Genomic DNA, 18,199 nt, shown 5'->3' with positions numbered 1-18,199 from the left:
CGCTCGCACAGCCTCTAAGTGCGCACCGACCACCCCTGGTCTTCGAACGTCGAAGGTCACTACGTGGCTCCCACATCCCGCTCACTCTCATCTTTCTCTCCCGAGTAGCATTTTCAACCGTACCAGAGCGCTCCATCATCCCCAGCCCTGGCGCGTTTCCACGAGCTCCGACTGCGCAGAGACCGGTCCTGTCCCCGCCTCCCTGAGGTCCTCCTCCACAGTGATTGGACACGGTCCCTGTCCATTTGGACTCCTGGCCACGCCCTCTCCACGCCCAGCCGCCTCCAGCTTCTCCACCGAACCCGTAGCGCTCCTGGCTGGAGGCAGTGAATGGGCTATGGGTGCACCTGCGGGGTCGGAGGCGCCTGGGACTGGCCCCTCCCCGGGCCCCAGCCCCTCCCACCGGGCCGGTCCTCCCTCCTGCAGGCTCGGCTGGCCCCGGGACTGCTCCCCGGCTCTTAGTCTCGGCCGCTACTCTTCTGCCCCTCCCTCCTCGCCGCGGCTCGCACGTCTGGAGCGCCCGGGCCGAGCGGGCGGCGCGCCGGGGGCATGCGCTCCTTAAGGGCTCTGCAGAACGCGCTGAGTCGCGCGGGCAGCCACGGCCGGAGGGAAGGCTGGGGTCACCCGAGCCGGGGCCCGCTCCTGGGCGGGGGTGTCCGGTACTACCTCGGTGAGGCCGCGGCGCAGGGCAGGGGGACGCCGCACAGCCACCAGCCGCAGCACTCGGATCAGTAAGGCTCGCGGGACAGGGGCAGGGAACAGGCTGGCTCCCACTCCCACTGTCGTTCTCGCTAGCTCCCTGGGAGTCCCCTTCCCTAGAGAGCGAGCGCATCTCATCTCCTCTCCGCGTTCACTAGCCCTGCGATGCCTTTTCCTTTAGATGTGGGGCTTTGGGTCCGCCGCGCTCGGGCGGTCAGGTGCTGTCCGCCCGGGAGGGCGTTTGGGCAGGTCGGTCTTCGAGATGATGCCTGTCCAAGGTGCGTACTTATTTGGGAACGCAGATGGGCTCGGAGTGTTGCTTGGTGCACGTGTCTGGGTGCAGGGCCGAGTGTACACCTGCCCATCCCCAGCCTCTCTTTCTTCTCTGGTCCCCGTATTTTAGGGAATTCTGTAGATATGGAACAGCTCCCAGCCCCAGGTCCAAGTGCGCTTGGGTCAGACTGTGGTGTTTCTTGTTTCTGCGCGTCGTCAGTGGGTAATGTGTGGTGTGCGTCATTGCTGATGCGCACGTATGTGCGTATGTGTCCGGAGTGTTTTTGTAGCAGAGCTTAACCGTGAAACATCTTTCGTGCAGGAAAAACACTGATATCAACTTTCCAACTTCGTCCCAGATTGTATTTTTTGTTCATACATGGGAAAATCGTGAGACCCTTTCTAAACCGGTCTCTCTGAATTGAAGAGTTTTTTTACCCCCTTTGGGCCCATCCTCAACCCAGGAAGTCGATCTCCTCAACCCCAACACACACACTGCCTAGGAATGTATGCTTGGTGGCTGTGCTTTCTCCCAAGATGCAAGTGTTTCTGAGCATGAAATCTTGTTATCCTCAGACGTTCAGCTAGTTGTTGTCCTGGTAGCTCCTGCCCCGTTATAGCAGAATAGGAAATGGTCCATTTTCGTTATCACATTCACTTAATGATATTTAGAAACATACCGACACCGTAATTAAACCAGACTGGCTACCTCACCACCAATATGGTGGGGTAATATTTAACCCCCTTGTACAGTTTCTGGGGTGGAGAGCCGGAAGCATCCCTGTGTCCCCCATACACATCACAATTCACTGCAGTAGGTGACAAAATTTTGTTGTTTGTTTTCAAGATAGGCTTTCTCTGTGTAGCCTTGGCTGTCCTGGAACTCACTCTGTAGCCCAGGCTGGCTCCAACTCAGAGATCTACCTGTCTCTGCCTCCCAAGTGCTGGGATTAAAGGCATAGAACACTAGGAGACCTAGTTTTCTGTGGCTACTTGTATTCCAGGGAACTTATTGGTGAAGGTCTTTGCTCCCTGGGGAGAGGGGTTAATAGAGAGAGAGAGAGATTTCTGTGTTTGGAAGGTAGAAGAGGTTGGCAAAGAAGAAATACATTGTAATTTTGATTATTTAAAAATATATAGTTTAGGGCTTGAGTCCCAGACATTCAGAGTACTTGCTACTCTGGCAGAGGACTTAGGCTTGATTTCTAGCACACCACATGATGGCTCACAACCATCTGTAAATCCCAGGTACTCACATGGGCTCACAACCATCCATAAATCCCAGGTACTCACGTGGACATTCACACAGAAATTACAGAAATCTTAGGAAACACTGAAAAGTTAAATATTTTCTTTTGTTTTATTCTGCTTTAGAAAAGAATACTGTGGTAGGTTGGTAGGTGCTAGAGAGATGGCTCGGAAGTTATGAACCCTGGATACTTTTTTTTTTTTTTTTTGAGTCATGGTTTCTCTGTGTAATCCTGGCGGTCCTGGAACTTACTCAGTAAACTGTCCTCAAACTGACAAATATCCTCCTGCCTCTGCCACCCAGTGCTTCCCAGTGCTGAGATTAAAGGTATTTGCCATCACCACCCGCTTGACTTATATGAACTTTTTAATGTATATGGGTGTTTTGCTTTGTACATATGTCTGTGTGCCACATGCAAGCCTGGTACCTGCTGAGGTCAGAGAAGGTGTTAGATCCCCTGAAACTGGAGATGGTTGTGAGCCACTATGTGGGTACTAGGAATTGAACCCAGGTCCTCTGCAAGAACAACTGCTCTTAACCGCTGAGCCAGCTCTTCAGCCCTAGAGTATGTGATACTCTTAAGAGAGCCCATGCTCAGTTTCCAGCGCCCACTTGGTAGTTAGTGCAGCTACCCATAACTCTAGTTCCAGGGTTTGTTCTTACCTCTTGGGACAAGACTGGGTGTGGTGGCAAATGCCTTTAGCCCCAGTACTCAGGAGGCAGATGCAGGCAGATTTCTGTGAGTTTATGGACAATCTGAACTACATAGTAAGTTCTGGGACAGCCAGGCCTACATAGAAAGACCCTGTCTTAGAACAATAACAACAAAATCCTAGATAAATCAAAGATGAAAATAAAAATCACTTGGGCTGGAGAGATGGCTCAGTGGTTAAAAGCACTGGCTGCTCTTCCAGAGGACCGGAGTTCAATTCCCACCAAGTACATGGTGGCTCACAACCATCTGTAATGGGATCTGATGCCCTCTTCTGGTGTGTCTGAAGACAGTGACAGTGTACTTATAAATAATGAAGAATTACATCTTTAAAAAAAGAGAATAAAAATCCCAGTATTAGACATTATTAGAGATAACTAATTAATATAGTGATATATCCATATGTATCTTACATATATATATATGTCTGTGCTTGTAATTTAATAAAAATAAAATTATATATTATTTGGTAAGCTATATTTCCATTTATGAAATTTTTTTATCTGTTTGTTTATGTATGAGTACACTGTAGCTGTCTTTAGACATACCCCAAGAGGGCATCAGATCCCATTACAGATGGATGTGAGCCACCATGTGGTTGCTGGGATTTGAACTCAGGACCTCTGGAAGAGCAGCCAGTGCTCTTATCCGCTGAGCCATCTCTCCAGCCCAGGAAGTTGTTTTTTAACTGGTCTTTATTAATGTATGTATATGAGCACAGTGTGCCACATGTTCATGTGGAGGTCAGTGGACAACTTTGTGGAGTTGGTTCTCTCCACCTTTATGTGGCTTCTGGGGTTTCATGGGTCAAACTCACACTGCTAGAGTTGTATAGTAAGCATTTGTATCTGTTGAGCCTTGGTTACTCTATATTCAGTTTTTAAAATGGCTTTTTAAAGTCTTATTTTATGTTTATTTCATGTGTGTCTGTGAACCACTTGTATGTGCTCTGTGCTCTGGAAGGCCAGAAGAGGGAGCAGATCCCATTACAGATGGTTGTGAGCCACCATGTGGTTGCTGGGATTGAACTCAGGACCCTTGGAAGAGCAGCCAGTGACCCATCTCTCCAGCCCCAGTTTTTTATTTTTTGTTTTTGTTTTTTTCTTAAGAGAGTCTCATGTAGCCTAAGCTGGCCCAAACTCTGTGTGGAGCCTTGAACTTGCATCCACTTCTGAAAAGCTGTAATCACAGGCATATCTTTATTTTTGTTTATTTGTTTGGGGGCGGGGTTCCAGTAGTAGCATTGTCTGGCCTGGAACTTCTATGGAGACCTTGCTGGCGTGGGGTCTTCCTTGATCATCCTACAGATTGTTGGGCTGTGGGATTATTGGATTATTGCCATGACATTCTGGACGTTCTGCCCAAGCTGAGCACGTTGGGCACATACATTAGTCCCAGTACCCAAGAGGCAGAGCCAGGTGGATCCCTGAGTTCAAGGCCAGTCTGGTCTACAAAGTGAGTTCCAGGACAGCCAGGGCCATACAGAGAAACACTCTCTTGGGAAAAAAAAAGTTTTCTAAGTCTAATAACATTCACAGAAGTCTTCATCAGTGGTTCTCCGCCTTCCTAATGCCGCAACTGTTTAACCTTTTAATACAGTTCTTCACGTTATGGTGATCCCCCTGACTCCCGTCATAACATGATTTTCATTGCTACTTCATAACTGTAGTTTTGCTGCTGTTATTTATTATTCTGTGTTTTCTGATGGTCTTAGGTCACTTCTGTGAAAGGGTCCTTTGACCCCAAAGGGTCAAGACCCACAGGCTGAGAACCATTGCTGTAGATGCTTCAGGAGTTTTATTCTGTGTGAGAGGCCTTCAAGGCAAAGTCATATAGTGGCGGAGAACAGACAGGAAGTTGGTGATTGGCTTACTTTATGTCAGGCGGTTTGTCTCAGAGTAAGGTCTTAACTAGGCCTCATACCACCTGTGAGAAGTGGACATTTCTATCTTTATTCCACAGTAATATTAAGTGGGCTGCCTACAGTCATATAGCAATTGGGGGCAAAGTAGGACTCTTCCCAGCATGCTGCTCTGTGCAGGAGAGAAGAGTGGAATTTATCCAGTGTTAGTCACCAACTCACTGTAGACGAAGAGTGTGGGAACAGTCAGACTAATTCTGTGTTTCCATCTCATACCAATCCTCACGGGAAACACGAAAAGGCATAAACCATGCCGGATGTGCTGTTTCCAGTGTTTGCCAGACATTTAGAAGTGATCTGAAGGACTGAAAGTTTAGTTTCTTTTAGAAGAAACTAAAGAGTAAGATTAACATCTCATGCTGGGGTGAAAGTTCAGATCACAGAATCTTCCAGATGGCTCAAAGAGGAAGCCTAAGATGCACCCCATGACAGGTCCATGTTCCAGGAGGAGGAAGGAGCATCCTCAGGCTCCTGCCTTCCTGTCTCTTTCCCCAAACAGTGACGCCTCAAACAGTGGCATGCTGCCTCGACTTGGTGACCTGCTTTTCTATACGATTGCAGAGGGACAGGAACGCATCCCCATCCACAAGTTCACCACGGTAAGTGTCTGTCTGCCTGTTCAGAGAACCCTGATTCCTCAGAGTCTCTGGAACCTTTGGGGAGGATGGTTGAACAGTAGGTAGCTGATGGCTGCCACTCAGATATGGGAAAATGGCTGCCTGAGCTAAAGAGCCAATGCCATCCTGCCCCTAAGTCCAGAGGAGAACACTTTTCGTGAGACCTGGCAAGAGACTTGTTAGCCTTCAAGGCGGCTCCGGTGCCTTTTGCTTAGTTCCAAAACCCATCTGTTATACCAGTTGTGGTGATCGGGGTGCGGTGACTTGAGTATCTATTGGGAAAGACTGGGTTGCTGTCCTCGGCTGACCTAGCCAGACCTCTTCTTCCCCCACAGGCCCTGAAGGCCACTGGACTGCAGACGTCAGACCCACGGCTCCAGGACTGCATGAACAAGATGCAGCGTATGGTCCAGGAGTCCAGCAGTGGTGGCCTCTTGGACCGAGAGCTCTTCCAAAAGTGAGAGCCCCAGAGATGAGCATTGCCCCCAAAATGGTTCTGTAGGAGGGAAGGTCTTGGGAATTAAACAGTTCAATCCTTCATTTGTTTTATTTATTATACAAGCAATAATACTCATTCTGAAAGATAATGAAAATACATTTCATTCTCTACCTAGTCCAAGATGTAAGCTTTGTTAATAAACTAGTGAGTATCTTCTAGAAGGTGTCCTAATATTGTATATATTAGAACTTTTCAATATTAAAGCCTATTTGCTATGCTTATTCTGATTTTAATAATTTTCTCAGAATGTTTTGAGGTATCTTCCCATGTCTTTAGGACATCTCAATTTAGAGGTTAGGACATTTAAACCCAGGGACATAAAAATGATATGCCGAAAGTCACACAGTTATTAGTCCAAAACCGGATGAATAGTTCAACCTTCCTTACCCCCAACTTCCATGACCCCCGAGTGAGTCCCAGCGGTGTTTCTCCAGCTCCTAACACACTTGTGTCTGGGATCCAGGTGTGTGAGTAGCAACATCGTGCTCCTGACTCAAGCATTTCGAAAGAAGTTCGTCATTCCTGACTTCCAGGAGTTCACGGGCCACGTGGATCGCATATTCGAGGATGCCAAAGAACTCACTGGAGGCAAAGTAAGGGTCAAGGGAGGGAGGGAGAAAGGGGCTCTGGACCAGATACACACTGCTTTTTAGAGACTTCTTGGGGCTGTGGACTCAGTGATGGATGAGAAGAGCCTCTAAAGTTGGAGAAGTGGTTTTGTGTATTTTCACCTGTGATTCTAATAGCGTGTGGCTTAGGTCTTTATTGGCGTGGATGGCAGAAGCTAGGGCTTGATGACACAGGCCTGTAGTCCCAGCTCTTGTGAGGCTATGATGGAGTCAGAAGTTTAAGGTGAATGTTGGTTACATAAGGACACCCTGTCTCAAAGTAAAGAGATTCAATCCAGCCTTCAAGGAGACTCCAGGGACTGGAGCTGAGAACCTGGTCCTAGAATTGCCATTTTTTTATATTCTGTGGGCTCTGCTGCTACTACTCTGGGCTTTGTACATCACTACAGAGATATAAGGTGCCAGGGACTAAAGACTTAGTTGCTTCTGGAGGCAGTGCACAAAAGGGAACCTGCTTGCCATGCAGGGGACAGATTTTAACTTTTACATAAACGTTTCTGATCCTGAGTACAGTATGTTGTCCTCCATGGTCACCTGTCTCCCTTTTCTCTACCCATTTATGCCAGGTGGCAGCCTACATCCCTCACCTGGCCAAGTCAAACCCAGACCTTTGGGGCGTCTCCCTGTGCACTGTGGATGGGCAGCGGTAAGATGCTGGGTGATGCTGGACCTTGTACTGCACGCCTTTAATCTCAGCACTCAGGAGGCAGAGGCAGGAGGATCTCTGTGAGTTTGAGGCCAGCCTGGTATCATACTGAGTTCCAGGACAGCCAGGGCTCTGCAGATAGACCCTGTCTCACAAACAAATGAACGAAGATTCTTGATCGGCAGGAGCTGCAGGGCACAGGTGTGGAACAAAGTCTACCCCTTTTGTGGTACCTGTTTGTCTCTAGGCACTCTGTGGGCCACACGAAGATCCCCTTCTGCCTGCAGTCCTGTGTCAAGCCCCTCACTTACGCCATCTCCGTGAGCACCTTAGGCACTGACTACGTGCACAAGTTTGTGGGCAAGGAGCCCAGTGGTCTGCGCTATAACAAACTCTCCCTCAATGAGGAAGGTGAGCATCTCCAGGGGCTTTAGCTCATACCTGCCTTCTCCTGAGCCCTTTGTGTCTTAGCCTTTGCTCTCATCCAGGTAGGAACCAGACCCGACCCCGATTAGCTTCAGAGTAGGAACAGTGTGGAGTAGGCTTTTGTTAGTGGCTGATAAGACTGCGTGGTTTATATTTCCCCAGGAATCCCCCATAACCCCATGGTCAATGCTGGTGCCATTGTGGTCAGCTCTCTGATCAAGGTCAGTGCCATTCTAACCTTCTGAAAGGTAATATTCGCTCAACTCCCCTTATCCCTACACCCCCACATCTGTTCAGCTCTCTGGGGTGATTGGAGGTTAGGGGTCCTGCGTCATTTGAGAGTTCATCAGGGGCATGGAAAAATGCACCAGGACATCCTGCACTATACACTGGGTGTTAGTGATAGCTGCCACACCACTTCCCTTACCCTCACCCCATATGCTCCCTGCCCCCTCCCAGAGTTTCATGAGCAGGTCATGACCCCTGCCTAGGATCAAGAGCCAAATGCCAAAGGTAGGGGAGGACAACACCATCAGGCATTGATTGGCCACTCCTGGGTGAGAGATACGCTGACAGAAGGGTGAATGGCCAGTCCAGGACAGTCATTCACGTCACCTGGAACTGTGAGTTGGCCTTGAGCAAGGGATGTCCAACAGGCCCATCAGCTGCAGGTCTCCCAGGGCTTGAGCAAGAACTCAAAAGCAGTGTGGGCAGTGACACTCTGGGGCCAATCACGGCCCCTCCTGAGGAAGGTGGTGTTAGGAACCCTTCCCCCTAGGAACTCAGGTGTCAGAGTCCTGGAGTGTTGACTTTGTAGCTGAGTCTGCAGTGTTGACTCCCAACTTGAGCCTGGCAGGATGTAAGCCTACCTCCCTGTTTTGGGGAGTCCTGTCTGCAGCTCTATCTTTGGGAACTGCCTCATCTCAATTTAAGTCAACTAAAAATCTTATCTCCAGAGTTGGGGATGAACAACATTTGGGTAGAACATTTGCTCCACCATGTATGGAGACCCTAGGCACTTCAATCTTTGGCTCTGCTAAAAAGAAATATTTTTTGTTTCATTATCGATATACCTGGGGATGAAGCTTGGTGGCAGAGTATTTGACCAGCATAAGCTGAGGTCTTAGTTTCAATCCTGGTAGTAGAAAGAAAAATCATTCATCAATAAAACTAAAACTGAATATTCAACATACATATTCCACGTCTATCACAGAGGATCTGGGAATCAGGTGTAAGTTGTAGAATGGGGTATAAAGAATGGGTATTTAGGCACGGTACCACATGCCTCTGATACCAGAACTTAGGTTGTAAGGTTGACAGATCAGAAGTTCTGGAGCTGGAGAGATGGCTCAGCAGTTAAGAGCACTGACTTCCAGAGGTCCTGAGTTCAATTCCCAGCAACCACATGGTGGCTCACAACCATTTGTAATAGGATGCTCTCTTCTGAAGTGCCTGAAGATAACTACAGTGTACTCACATATAAATAAAATTAATAAAAACTTAAAAACAAACAAAAACTACCCCAGAAGTTCAAGGCTAGTCTGGGATACATGAGACCTCTATTTAAAAGTAAATAAATTTTTTAAATTGAGAGTAGTAATCATGGATAGGGTGACACTTAGAGACAGAACTGGAGACAGAAGGAGTGAGCCTGGGAAGAGGAAAGGCAACCAGATGGGTCGAGGTTAGCTGAATCCTCATTCCTTTATAATTTACATTTTGTTTGTCTCAACAATCCAGCCTCAACCTCCCAAGAGCTGGGATCATAGGTGTGCACTGCCACACAGGCTGGTGGCTGGATTTCTCTATTACTAGACTACATAAACCTGCACACAAAAAGGTCTCAGTTGTTTAAACAATCCCTTGTCTATACCATCAACTACTCAAGGCCAGAGGAGAACTCAGCCACAATTCTCCGACTGCCTGGACTACCCAGGCCTGTCTCAGAACAAACAAAAGACATTGTACAATGTAACGTTCCTAGTAGCGAGGCTTGTCTACTGTGTCAGCTTCCCCTAAGCCCTCCCGCCCTCCTGTCTGTCATCCCCCCCCCAGGGCTGGTACTGATTGTTTCTCCTTTCCTCCTGCCAGATGGACTGTAACAAAGCAGAGAAGTTCGACTTTGTAAGTTCCTTGCACCCAACTCTTCTCTGCCTTTCTCCACTGCATGCTGACTATACAACCTTGACAGCTGTCTCCAGAGGAATAGTGACCTCTGGCTTCAGCTGAGTGTCTTATCAGCCCGGGTGTGTTTGCTAGGGATCCTTAGTCAAAAGGTGTCTCTCTTGCCCCTCTTCTCTTCCAGGTGTTACAGTATCTGAACAAGATGGCTGGGAATGAATTCATGGGGTTCAGCAATGCCACGTAAGGCTCTGTTTGGGGACTGGATGAGAAGGTTGTACTGTGGTGTATGTGTACACTTGGTGGGGAAGGCAAGGAAGGAAGGGGAAAGAGAATATATATATATATATACACACATACACACACACACACCACACACACACACACACACACACACACACACACACACACACACACACATATCATTGTAGGGGAATTTTGGCCTCAGAGTTTCCTCTGAACATCTTCATTGACATTTATTTATTTGGAGGAATAGCATCCCATGTCTAACTACCATGTAATGAGAAAGGCAGCATGCTGGCTTGTGCTAAGGCCCAGATCAAGACTCAGAGCCAAAAACCAGATTTCCTAGACAGAAAGACTAGACAGCTTTGGGTGGATTTTGTTTCCGTTTGTTTACATTTAACTACAAAGCTATACCAAGTATTTGCTCAGGTTCAGAAGTTCCCACTGATACTCTCTCTGAGACTGTAAAGATACTGCTTTCATCCTGACACAGGCAATAGAATTCTGTACCCCAGGAAAGGTCCCCTCTCCCCCCACCAACCCTTAAGTGTTAAGCACTAAATTTGGTATTTGCTTCAGATTCCAGTCAGAGAAGGAGACTGGGGATCGGAATTATGCCATTGGCTATTACCTCAAGGAGAAGAAGGTAACTGGGAGAGGCCATAGAGAAAGTCCAGAGCATTCCTCTGACAGCTCAAGGGTGGGAGTCGGGCTGTGAGACTATGATCATGTCCTGAAGAGACTGCCTCGCCCTGTTCTTTGCAGTGTTTCCCCAAGGGAGTAGACATGATGGGTGCCCTTGACCTCTATTTCCAGGTAAGCAAACGCTCCCAGGGTCAAGGGACGGGACAGAGGGCATCCTGTTACTCGGCAGACACTCCTCTCGGACGGTTCTGTAGCGTGTTGAAAGATCTAGATGCTGAGAACGTTATTCTGCGTTGCCGTGCTCGAGCCCACACTGCCCTTTGACTCTCTTGTTTCCGTAGCTGTGCTCTGTGGAGGTAACCTGTGAGTCAGGCAGTGTCATGGCAGCCACTCTTGCCAATGGCGGCATCTGCCCCATCACGGGGGAGAGTGTGCTAAGTGCTGAAGCCGTGCGCAACACCCTCAGCCTCATGCACTCCTGTGGCATGTATGACTTCTCTGGCCAGTTTGCCTTCCACGTGAGTGTTCCCAGCCCTGCTGTCTGTCTGCCACAACCCCAGTGCTGAGGAGAGCGTAGAGGTGAGGCTTACCCTTGCCTCCTTTATAATCAGCCAGGCAAATCAGCTAAGACTCCTTAGTGGATTTTGTCAAATACATCACATTCCTCAAATATAAAGCTGGCTCCCATCTTAGATGCCACTTCCAAGAGGTGTGGCTGACTGGTTTCTCTGTTCTCCATGCCAGGTGCTTACTGTGCAGCTGAGGGTGGCCTCAGAGCCAGTGATCTTCCTGCCTCATCCTCCAAAGTACTGAAACCAGTCATGCACTTAGCCTGGGATCAGACCCACGCTGGGCAAGTGCTGTACCAAACTAAACTTTATCTTTCACCCTGGAGACTTTTCTGGTTGCTCTACCCCAAACATAACTACTTCCACCTCTGTTCAGAGGACCCTAGGCCTTTTTCCTGTTTGCTGTAATTGCTTGTCTTTTTATGAAGATTTATTTTTATTATTGAAATGGGTTTGTACATGTGGGTGTAGGTGGCCACTGAGGGTGGAAGTGTTGGATGCTGGAGTTATAGGCGGTTGTGGGGCTGCCAGGTTTGGTGCTTGGGATTGAACTTTAGAAAGAATAGTCCAGGATCTTAGTCACTGAGCCATTTCCCTAGGTCCTCCTCACATTTTAAAATATACATTGTTAAAATAGTTAAAATATACATTGTTAAATTTCAGCACCTGGGAGACAGAAGCAGAACAGTCTCTGGTTTGAGGAAGCGTCTCAAAAAAACGTTTTATTCACTTTTAAGTTATGTGTATAGGTGTTTTGCCTGTGTGTATGCCTGGGCACCATGTGCACGCAGTAGGAACACATGCACACATAGGTACACATGCTCTTTAACGGGAAGGTTGGAGAGCACCTCCTGGTTTGAGCACAGTGCCCAGCAGAATGGTCCTAGTGTCTCAGCAAGCATTCCCTAACTGCATTGATGCACATGGTTGAAGACAGTAGTCGAAGGCACACAAAAATCTAAGAGGATGAGGTGGGTGTGGCCTTGCCCCTGCCGTCCCTTTGACTCATCCACCTTGTTCCTCAGGTGGGCCTGCCAGCCAAGTCAGCTGTGTCTGGAGCCATCCTCCTGGTTGTACCCAATGTCATGGGGATGATGTGTCTGTCACCCCCATTAGACAAGCTGGGGAACAGCCAAAGGGGCATCAATTTCTGCCAGGTGAGTTGTTCTGCACACAGCACTTAATAGCTTAATTAAGAGTAAGTTAGTGGTAGCACTATAATTAGAGCAACTCCGAGCTCCCAGGAAGGGCAAGGGATAAGCAAGCAATTCCTTCGGCTTCTAATTCTAGAAGCTGGTGTCTCTCTTTAACTTCCACAACTATGACAACCTGCGTCACTGTGCTCGGAAGTTAGATCCAAGGAGGGAAGGAGGAGAAGTTCGGGTAAGGAAGACCCCAGTAGCCTAAAGAATATTTTAAAAGGTATTAAGCACCCCACAACACTTCAGCAGTGGCCTTGGTGAAGAGTCCGTGGAGGAGGGTCACGGGTGGAGGAGGGTCACGGGTGGAGGAGGGTACAGGTGGAGGAGGGTCACGGGTGGAGGAGGGTACAGGTGGAGGAGGGTCACGGGTGGAGGAGGGTCACGGGGTGGATTCACAGCCACAGTTGATCTCAGTGCAATGTATGTTCCAGAACAAGACTGTGGTGAACCTGTTATTCGCTGCATACAGTGGAGATGTCTCAGCTCTTCGAAGGTAATTCTATCCTCACTCAATAAATGTAATAAAATATTCCCAGTCAGACACATCTTATGACAGTGTAGCAAACTGCTAAATGTTTCAGTTAGGGTTAGAATAGACATAAGTGTTTGTTCTCCCAGCTGCACATTTTTATGTGTGGGTGTGATGGCCAGAGGACCATTTCAGGTGTCACAGCCAATCAAACCCCAGGGACTTACCTGCCCCCTACCCAATCCCCACCGATCTGGGACTAAAAGCCAGTGCTCCTATTTAATGTGGGGTCATCAAACTCGGGTCTCAGGTCCTCATGCTTGTGGGCAAGCATTTCACTGAGCCGTCTCTCCAGCCTGAGGATTGGTTATTTTAAAATCAAAGGGCCTGCTGTGAGTTAAGAATTCATCAACTAGGGCTGGAGAGATGGCTCAGTGGTTAAGGGTACTTCCAGAGGTCCTGAGTTCAAATCCCAGCAACCACATGGTGGCTCACAACCATCTGTAATGAGATCTGATGCCCTCTTCTGGTGTGTCTGAAGACAACAACGGTGTACTTATATATAATAAATAAACAAATCTTTAAAACAAAACTAATTCATCAAGTAATGGCAGGTACTGTGATTGACTTGGGTTTGACAAGCATAGTCCTTGGAAGTGGGGACTTAACAGGAATCCTGATTTAACAGGAACCCATCCAGTCTGGCCCCACTTCGGAACGTTGTCTAGTGATTCCAGACTGACGTGGGTAACCCATGCCACTTCCCACTGCCCTCAGGTTTGCTTTGTCGGCCATGGACATGGAGCAGAAGGACTACGACTCCCGCACAGCCCTGCATGTTGCTGCAGCTGAAGGTATGTGTGTTGGTTTGGGGCTTTTGTTGTTGTTTTCCCAAGGCAGGTTCTCTCTGTGTGGCCCTGGCTGTCCTGGACCCTACCAGGCTGACCTCAAACTCTGCCTCCCAAGTGCTTGGATTAGAGGCGTGTGCCAGCACTGCCCAGGTCAGCTGAAGGTATTCAGAGGGTTAAAGAGGAAAAGCATCGTGGAGAACCCTTTCTCTTCTACCAGGTGTTCCCCAATCGTGACGGGCAATGGCCAGCTTTGTCCTCAGGCCCTTCAGCTGACAGACAGGCTGTAACTAGGTGCTAGCAAGAACAAATGTGGGAACTTTTCTCCCCTCTTGGTACAGACTCCAGCTACCGAGGGTCTACACCAGATGGTTCTGAACCTGCCTGCACGCTCTCATTTCCCTCCTACCTGTATTCTAGGGCACATTGAAGTTGTCAAATTTCTAATCGAGGCTTGCAAAGTGAATCCTTTTGTCAAGGACAGGTGAGTAGGATTAGTTCTAAAGGGAAGGTCAACTCTCCAGCTACCGTGCCTACACAGGAAACAACGGCTCTCTCCTCCTGTCTACCTGTGCTCCTTGTTCCTCATAGGTGGGGCAACATCCCCCTGGATGATGCTATACAGTTCAATCACCTGGAGGTGGTCAAACTGCTTCAGGATTACCATGACTCCTATACGCTCTCTGAGACACAGGCTGAATCGGCAGCTGAGACCCTGTCAAAAGAGAACCTAGAGAGTATGGTGTGAGCAACAGGCCAGGGGCGGTCCCTGCTCAGGAAAAAGCATGAGCCGGCCACACCCACACATTTAACCCACAGCCACCAAAAATACTAGGGCAAGATGCTTCAATGGGGATCAACATGGCCATTTGGTGACACAGGCCAGTGTTTTCTGAGAATCAAAACGCCCCTTTCCCTCAAAGAACAGCAGAGAAAATCTCAGTGGACACCTGAGCAGAGGTAGCCACGGAGACCTCAAGGTACAGCTTAAATGGCATCCTCCGCCGGAAAGTAGTCCGGACCTTTACCCAGGCCCCTTTCCTCTCTGGAGGAACATCATGCGAACAAGTGGCTTCCTTGGAGAGCCTCTAGCTACACTCATCTATCTGCAAGAGAAGTGCCTGCCCGAGAGCCCAATCACCTGGCTTTGGAAGTCTGCAGAGATCTGTCCATCTTAGCCAGGAACATGTTGCTACTGCTGAGAGCAATTTTATAGACAAAGTATTTTGTGTTCAAATAAACCTACGAGAATTACCTTTTTTTTTTCTTTTTCGATAAATCTAGTGACTCTCTCCCCAGGGATATCAATCCGTTCCATCGCCATCAGCAAGTGGAATAAGACAGAGCCACAGGGTCAGCCAAATCCAAACTATATATTTTCCCATACATAGTCATCTGTTCCACCAGGTTTTCCTCGAGCCAAAATACTGCTCTGATTAAGTACATTCTGTGGCCAAGGGGTCTGGGAGTTGTGGGTCTGAACAGGATCCAGAATGCACAATGTAAAACTGCTGTTTTCTCTGGGGCTTTAAACCGTTGCAAACAGGCAGAAGGAACTTAACAAGGGTAACATTTCTGGCACCTTAGTGACATGTCTCCTTAGTATCTCTTTCCCTGTCACATGACTGGCACAGTGGTTATGGCGAACTAGGTATCAGAGGTGTCCAGAAGACAGACAGACTCAGCGTGGGGCACAGCTGCATCTGTGTAGGACTGATTTCTCTAGTGCTGAGGTACTTCTGAGGGAGCTAGAACTCAAAAATCTGAGGTGTGTCAGAGAAAGGCCAAGTCTTCAGCTGCCACTTCTCCAGCCAGAGGTAGAGAGCATTTACTCTAGAGAATCTTGTGAACCCCCCAAAACAAGTTACATGTGGATAAGGGAAAGAGACATACTGGCCGGGAGACAGGACCTCAGGACTGAACAGTCTAAAGCCCGGGCACAAGTAGGACCCACATTAATGGCCTGAGGAGGAAATTCTCCCAATGATCTAGGACAGTGTCGAAGTCTGGCTGTATACCTAGCTCTTACAGAGGAGTGACCAGAGGAAGATGGCTGAAACATTGCACAAAGGCTCCCCAGCTGAGTTGTGAGAGCTACCAGTTGCTTGAGACAAAGTAAAATAGCTTTAGACACTAAGAACCAAAAGCTGACCGTGAGCACGTTTCAGGGTGTTGGCCACATTAGAGGCCCTTGGGCACTTCAAGTCCTGAGTGGGTTAGCAGCTCCCCATCCCAAAGAGCAAAAGCTGGTGTCACTGGGCCCCGGAAATCTGTCTGTAGTGTGTGGACCACAGAGATCCGACTCACATCCACCAGGCTCAACTTTTTTGCCTCGTAGTCCAGTAGCAGCCCCACCTTCTCTGGTTGCCCAATACCCTTAATTGGGGCTTTCTCATTGGCCAGCATGCTGTGCCACTTGCGTTGGGCATAGGAGAACACCCAGGAACGATCGTCAGCACCGACGCAGCTGTCCCGGGACATGTCCACATCTGCCACTCCTATCCGGAACTGCTGGGAGCGCTTCACTGTCACCTCCCAGTAGTGTCTGCCACTGGTGACTGTGGTGTCTGCGAGCACCACTGCCCACTCCCGGAAGCGCTCCAAATTCAGGGCCACCTTCGTGGGTTCCAGCCCCACCAAGCCATATTTGACACCCGTGTCGCCTCTGAAGAGTGCCAGGCTGCTGTGGGCCGTTTTCTCTTCCAGTTTGAAACTGATGCCTGAGGGCAGAGCAAAAACAACCGGTAACCCTGAGGCTGGGTTTGATCTGAAGCAGCCAGGAGATGACGGGAAAAGCGGGAAAAGTCAAATGTTACCATGGAAAGAGTAGAGGTGTCGCTTTAGTATAGCAGCCCTGGGAGCCTCAAATCACTGACCGGGGAAGCCAGAAACTGGTTCCCCAGGATTGGAATCTTGCTAGACCGAGGCAGATGGGGGAGAAGTGAGGAGAGGAGTTCTCTGATCGCGCTCCGGGAATGACACGTTAACTACTTTGGAGTGAGGGAGTAAAAAGAAATATGCCTACCTCTCCGGGATTCCCCGGCGGGGACCCCCCATCGCTTGGTTCCCCAGCGGTACAAGTTCCAACAGCGTGCAAAGGGCAGCGCCATCTTGTGCCACAGATGCACGGGGCACGCCCCCCAGGGGAGACCGACCAATGGCTGGTCTGCGTCCAGAGCACGTGGTGCGAGAAGCAAGTGTCGTGAGAAATCGCTGTCTAGGTGATTTCTAGTCTGATGGGCTAGATCAATACGTGGAGAGACGTACTGGTTATATTTCAACTAAGTAGGGCCCCTCCCCCACCTTAGAAAGTCTGTGTAAGCAGAGTCTCTGGTTTGTTTGGTTTTGAAACAGGGTCTTTTGTAGCCTGGGTTGGCCTGGAACTCACTATGTAGACCCGGCTGGCCTCAATCTCAAAATCCTGCCTGCCTCTGCCTTCCAAGTGCTGAGACTAAATTAAGACGTGGGATACCAAGCCTGGCAGAATAAAAGAAATAATATTTTTTAAGTAGTTGAAGCTGGGGGAGTGGCACACAACTTTAATCTCACCCCTCAGGAGGCAGAGGCAGAGGCAGTCAGGTTATGAGTTCGAGGCCAGACTGGTCTACATACCAAGCTCCAGGACAGCCAGAGTATCACACATTAAAAAAAAAAAAAAAAGAAGAAGAAGAAGAAATGTGTCTACACACGTTTACTTGTTTTCCTGTCTTTTGAGACAGAGTTACTATGTAACCTTTGCAGGCCTCGAATTGTAGATCCTCCTGCCTCAATTTATCAAGTGCCAGGCTGTGCTCCGATTATTACTAGTCTTTGAGACAGGGTCTTACTATTCACAGAGATCCGCCTGCCTCTGACCGCCGAGTGCTGGGATTAACAACATGACTTGTTTGTATTATTTTTTTAATGTATAAATGAGCTTGTGTGGAGGGAGGGGCGCGGAGGGGGGTTGCAGTGACTCATTTTCTCCACCAGGGTTCAGTCAGGCCCAGCCTTTTCAGCCACGTAACTAGAGAGATACAGGTTAACTTTTTAACTTTTTTTTTTTTTTTTTACTTCTAATTTCAAAACTACTTTTAATGCTCTAACTGGGAAGAGTAACCTCACCTTCCCGGAGTGACCCAGGGGAAGAGAGCATTCCGAGAGAAAAGAATGACGAGAGGGACCCGCTGCAGACCTGGCAAAGGGAATGCCAAAGAAACCAGCACGGTGGGACTGGCTCTGGCACATAGGCAAGGAGCAAGAGGGCTGGTCACAAAGTCCTTCTCCTTTGCCCTTTTTTGTTTCTGCTGCACGATCTCCGAGTCCCTCTGCCTGGCAGAGGAAACCCAACAACTTCGCGCGCTCCCTTAACTGAGGGGCTCTGCTTCTGGTTCCGGGCGAGCCCCTGCTGGTTACCGCGATCCTGTCAGTAGCTCCGACCTACTTCGG

The 18,199-nt window shown here is 48.8% G+C and overlaps 2 protein-coding genes across 3 annotated transcripts; one reads left to right on the top strand and one right to left on the bottom strand.

Annotated features, from left to right (window-relative positions):
• Window positions 1–549: 549 nt before the first annotated feature.
• On the top strand, window positions 550–14,617 carry GLS2 (glutaminase 2; the record flags this gene model as incomplete). 2 transcript variants are annotated; one of them, XM_080934951.1, is made up of 18 exons in its annotated part: window positions 550–731; window positions 5,354–5,453; window positions 5,807–5,928; window positions 6,434–6,563; window positions 7,166–7,245; window positions 7,493–7,656; window positions 7,834–7,892; window positions 9,763–9,795; window positions 9,977–10,035; window positions 10,618–10,684; window positions 10,804–10,854; window positions 11,025–11,201; window positions 12,278–12,409; window positions 12,543–12,635; window positions 12,886–12,947; window positions 13,701–13,777; window positions 14,192–14,255; window positions 14,363–14,617. In XM_080934951.1, the coding sequence occupies 18 exons, from the start codon at window positions 550–552 to the stop codon at window positions 14,517–14,519; spliced, it is 1,809 nt and encodes a 602-aa protein (XP_080791077.1). In that variant the 3' UTR covers window positions 14,520–14,617. The 2 variants fall into 2 exon arrangements, with proteins under 2 accessions (XP_080791077.1, XP_080791076.1); XM_080934950.1 differs by having other exon boundaries at window positions 5,354–5,457; window positions 5,784–5,928.
• Window positions 14,618–15,134: 517 nt separating this feature from the next.
• Window positions 15,135–16,885, bottom strand: SPRYD4 (SPRY domain containing 4). The gene is made up of 2 exons (XM_080935542.1): window positions 16,797–16,885; window positions 15,135–16,491 (listed from the first exon to the last, which is right to left on the bottom strand). The coding sequence occupies exons 1-2, from the start codon at window positions 16,879–16,881 to the stop codon at window positions 15,953–15,955; spliced, it is 624 nt and encodes a 207-aa protein (XP_080791668.1). The 5' UTR covers window positions 16,882–16,885; the 3' UTR covers window positions 15,135–15,952.
• Window positions 16,886–18,199: the final 1,314 nt, after the last annotated feature.

The sequence above is a fragment of the Micromys minutus genome (assembly GCF_963924665.1).
Source record: "Micromys minutus genome assembly, chromosome: 22".
Lineage (NCBI taxonomy): Eukaryota > Metazoa > Chordata > Mammalia > Rodentia > Muridae > Micromys > Micromys minutus.
This window is presented reverse-complemented; position numbering and strand designations above follow the sequence as displayed.

What these genes read in the sequence shown, in the direction of transcription:
- SPRYD4 (XM_080935542.1), bottom strand. Translation starts at nt 16,881, where the DNA reads ATGGCGCTGCCCTTTGCACGCTGTTGGAACTTGTACCGCTGGGGAACC. An exon ending in CGCCGGGGAATCCCGGAGAG is followed by an intron (nt 16,492 to 16,796) that starts GTAGGCATATTT and finishes CTCTGCCCTCAG; the next exon opens with GCATCAGTTTCAAACTGGAA.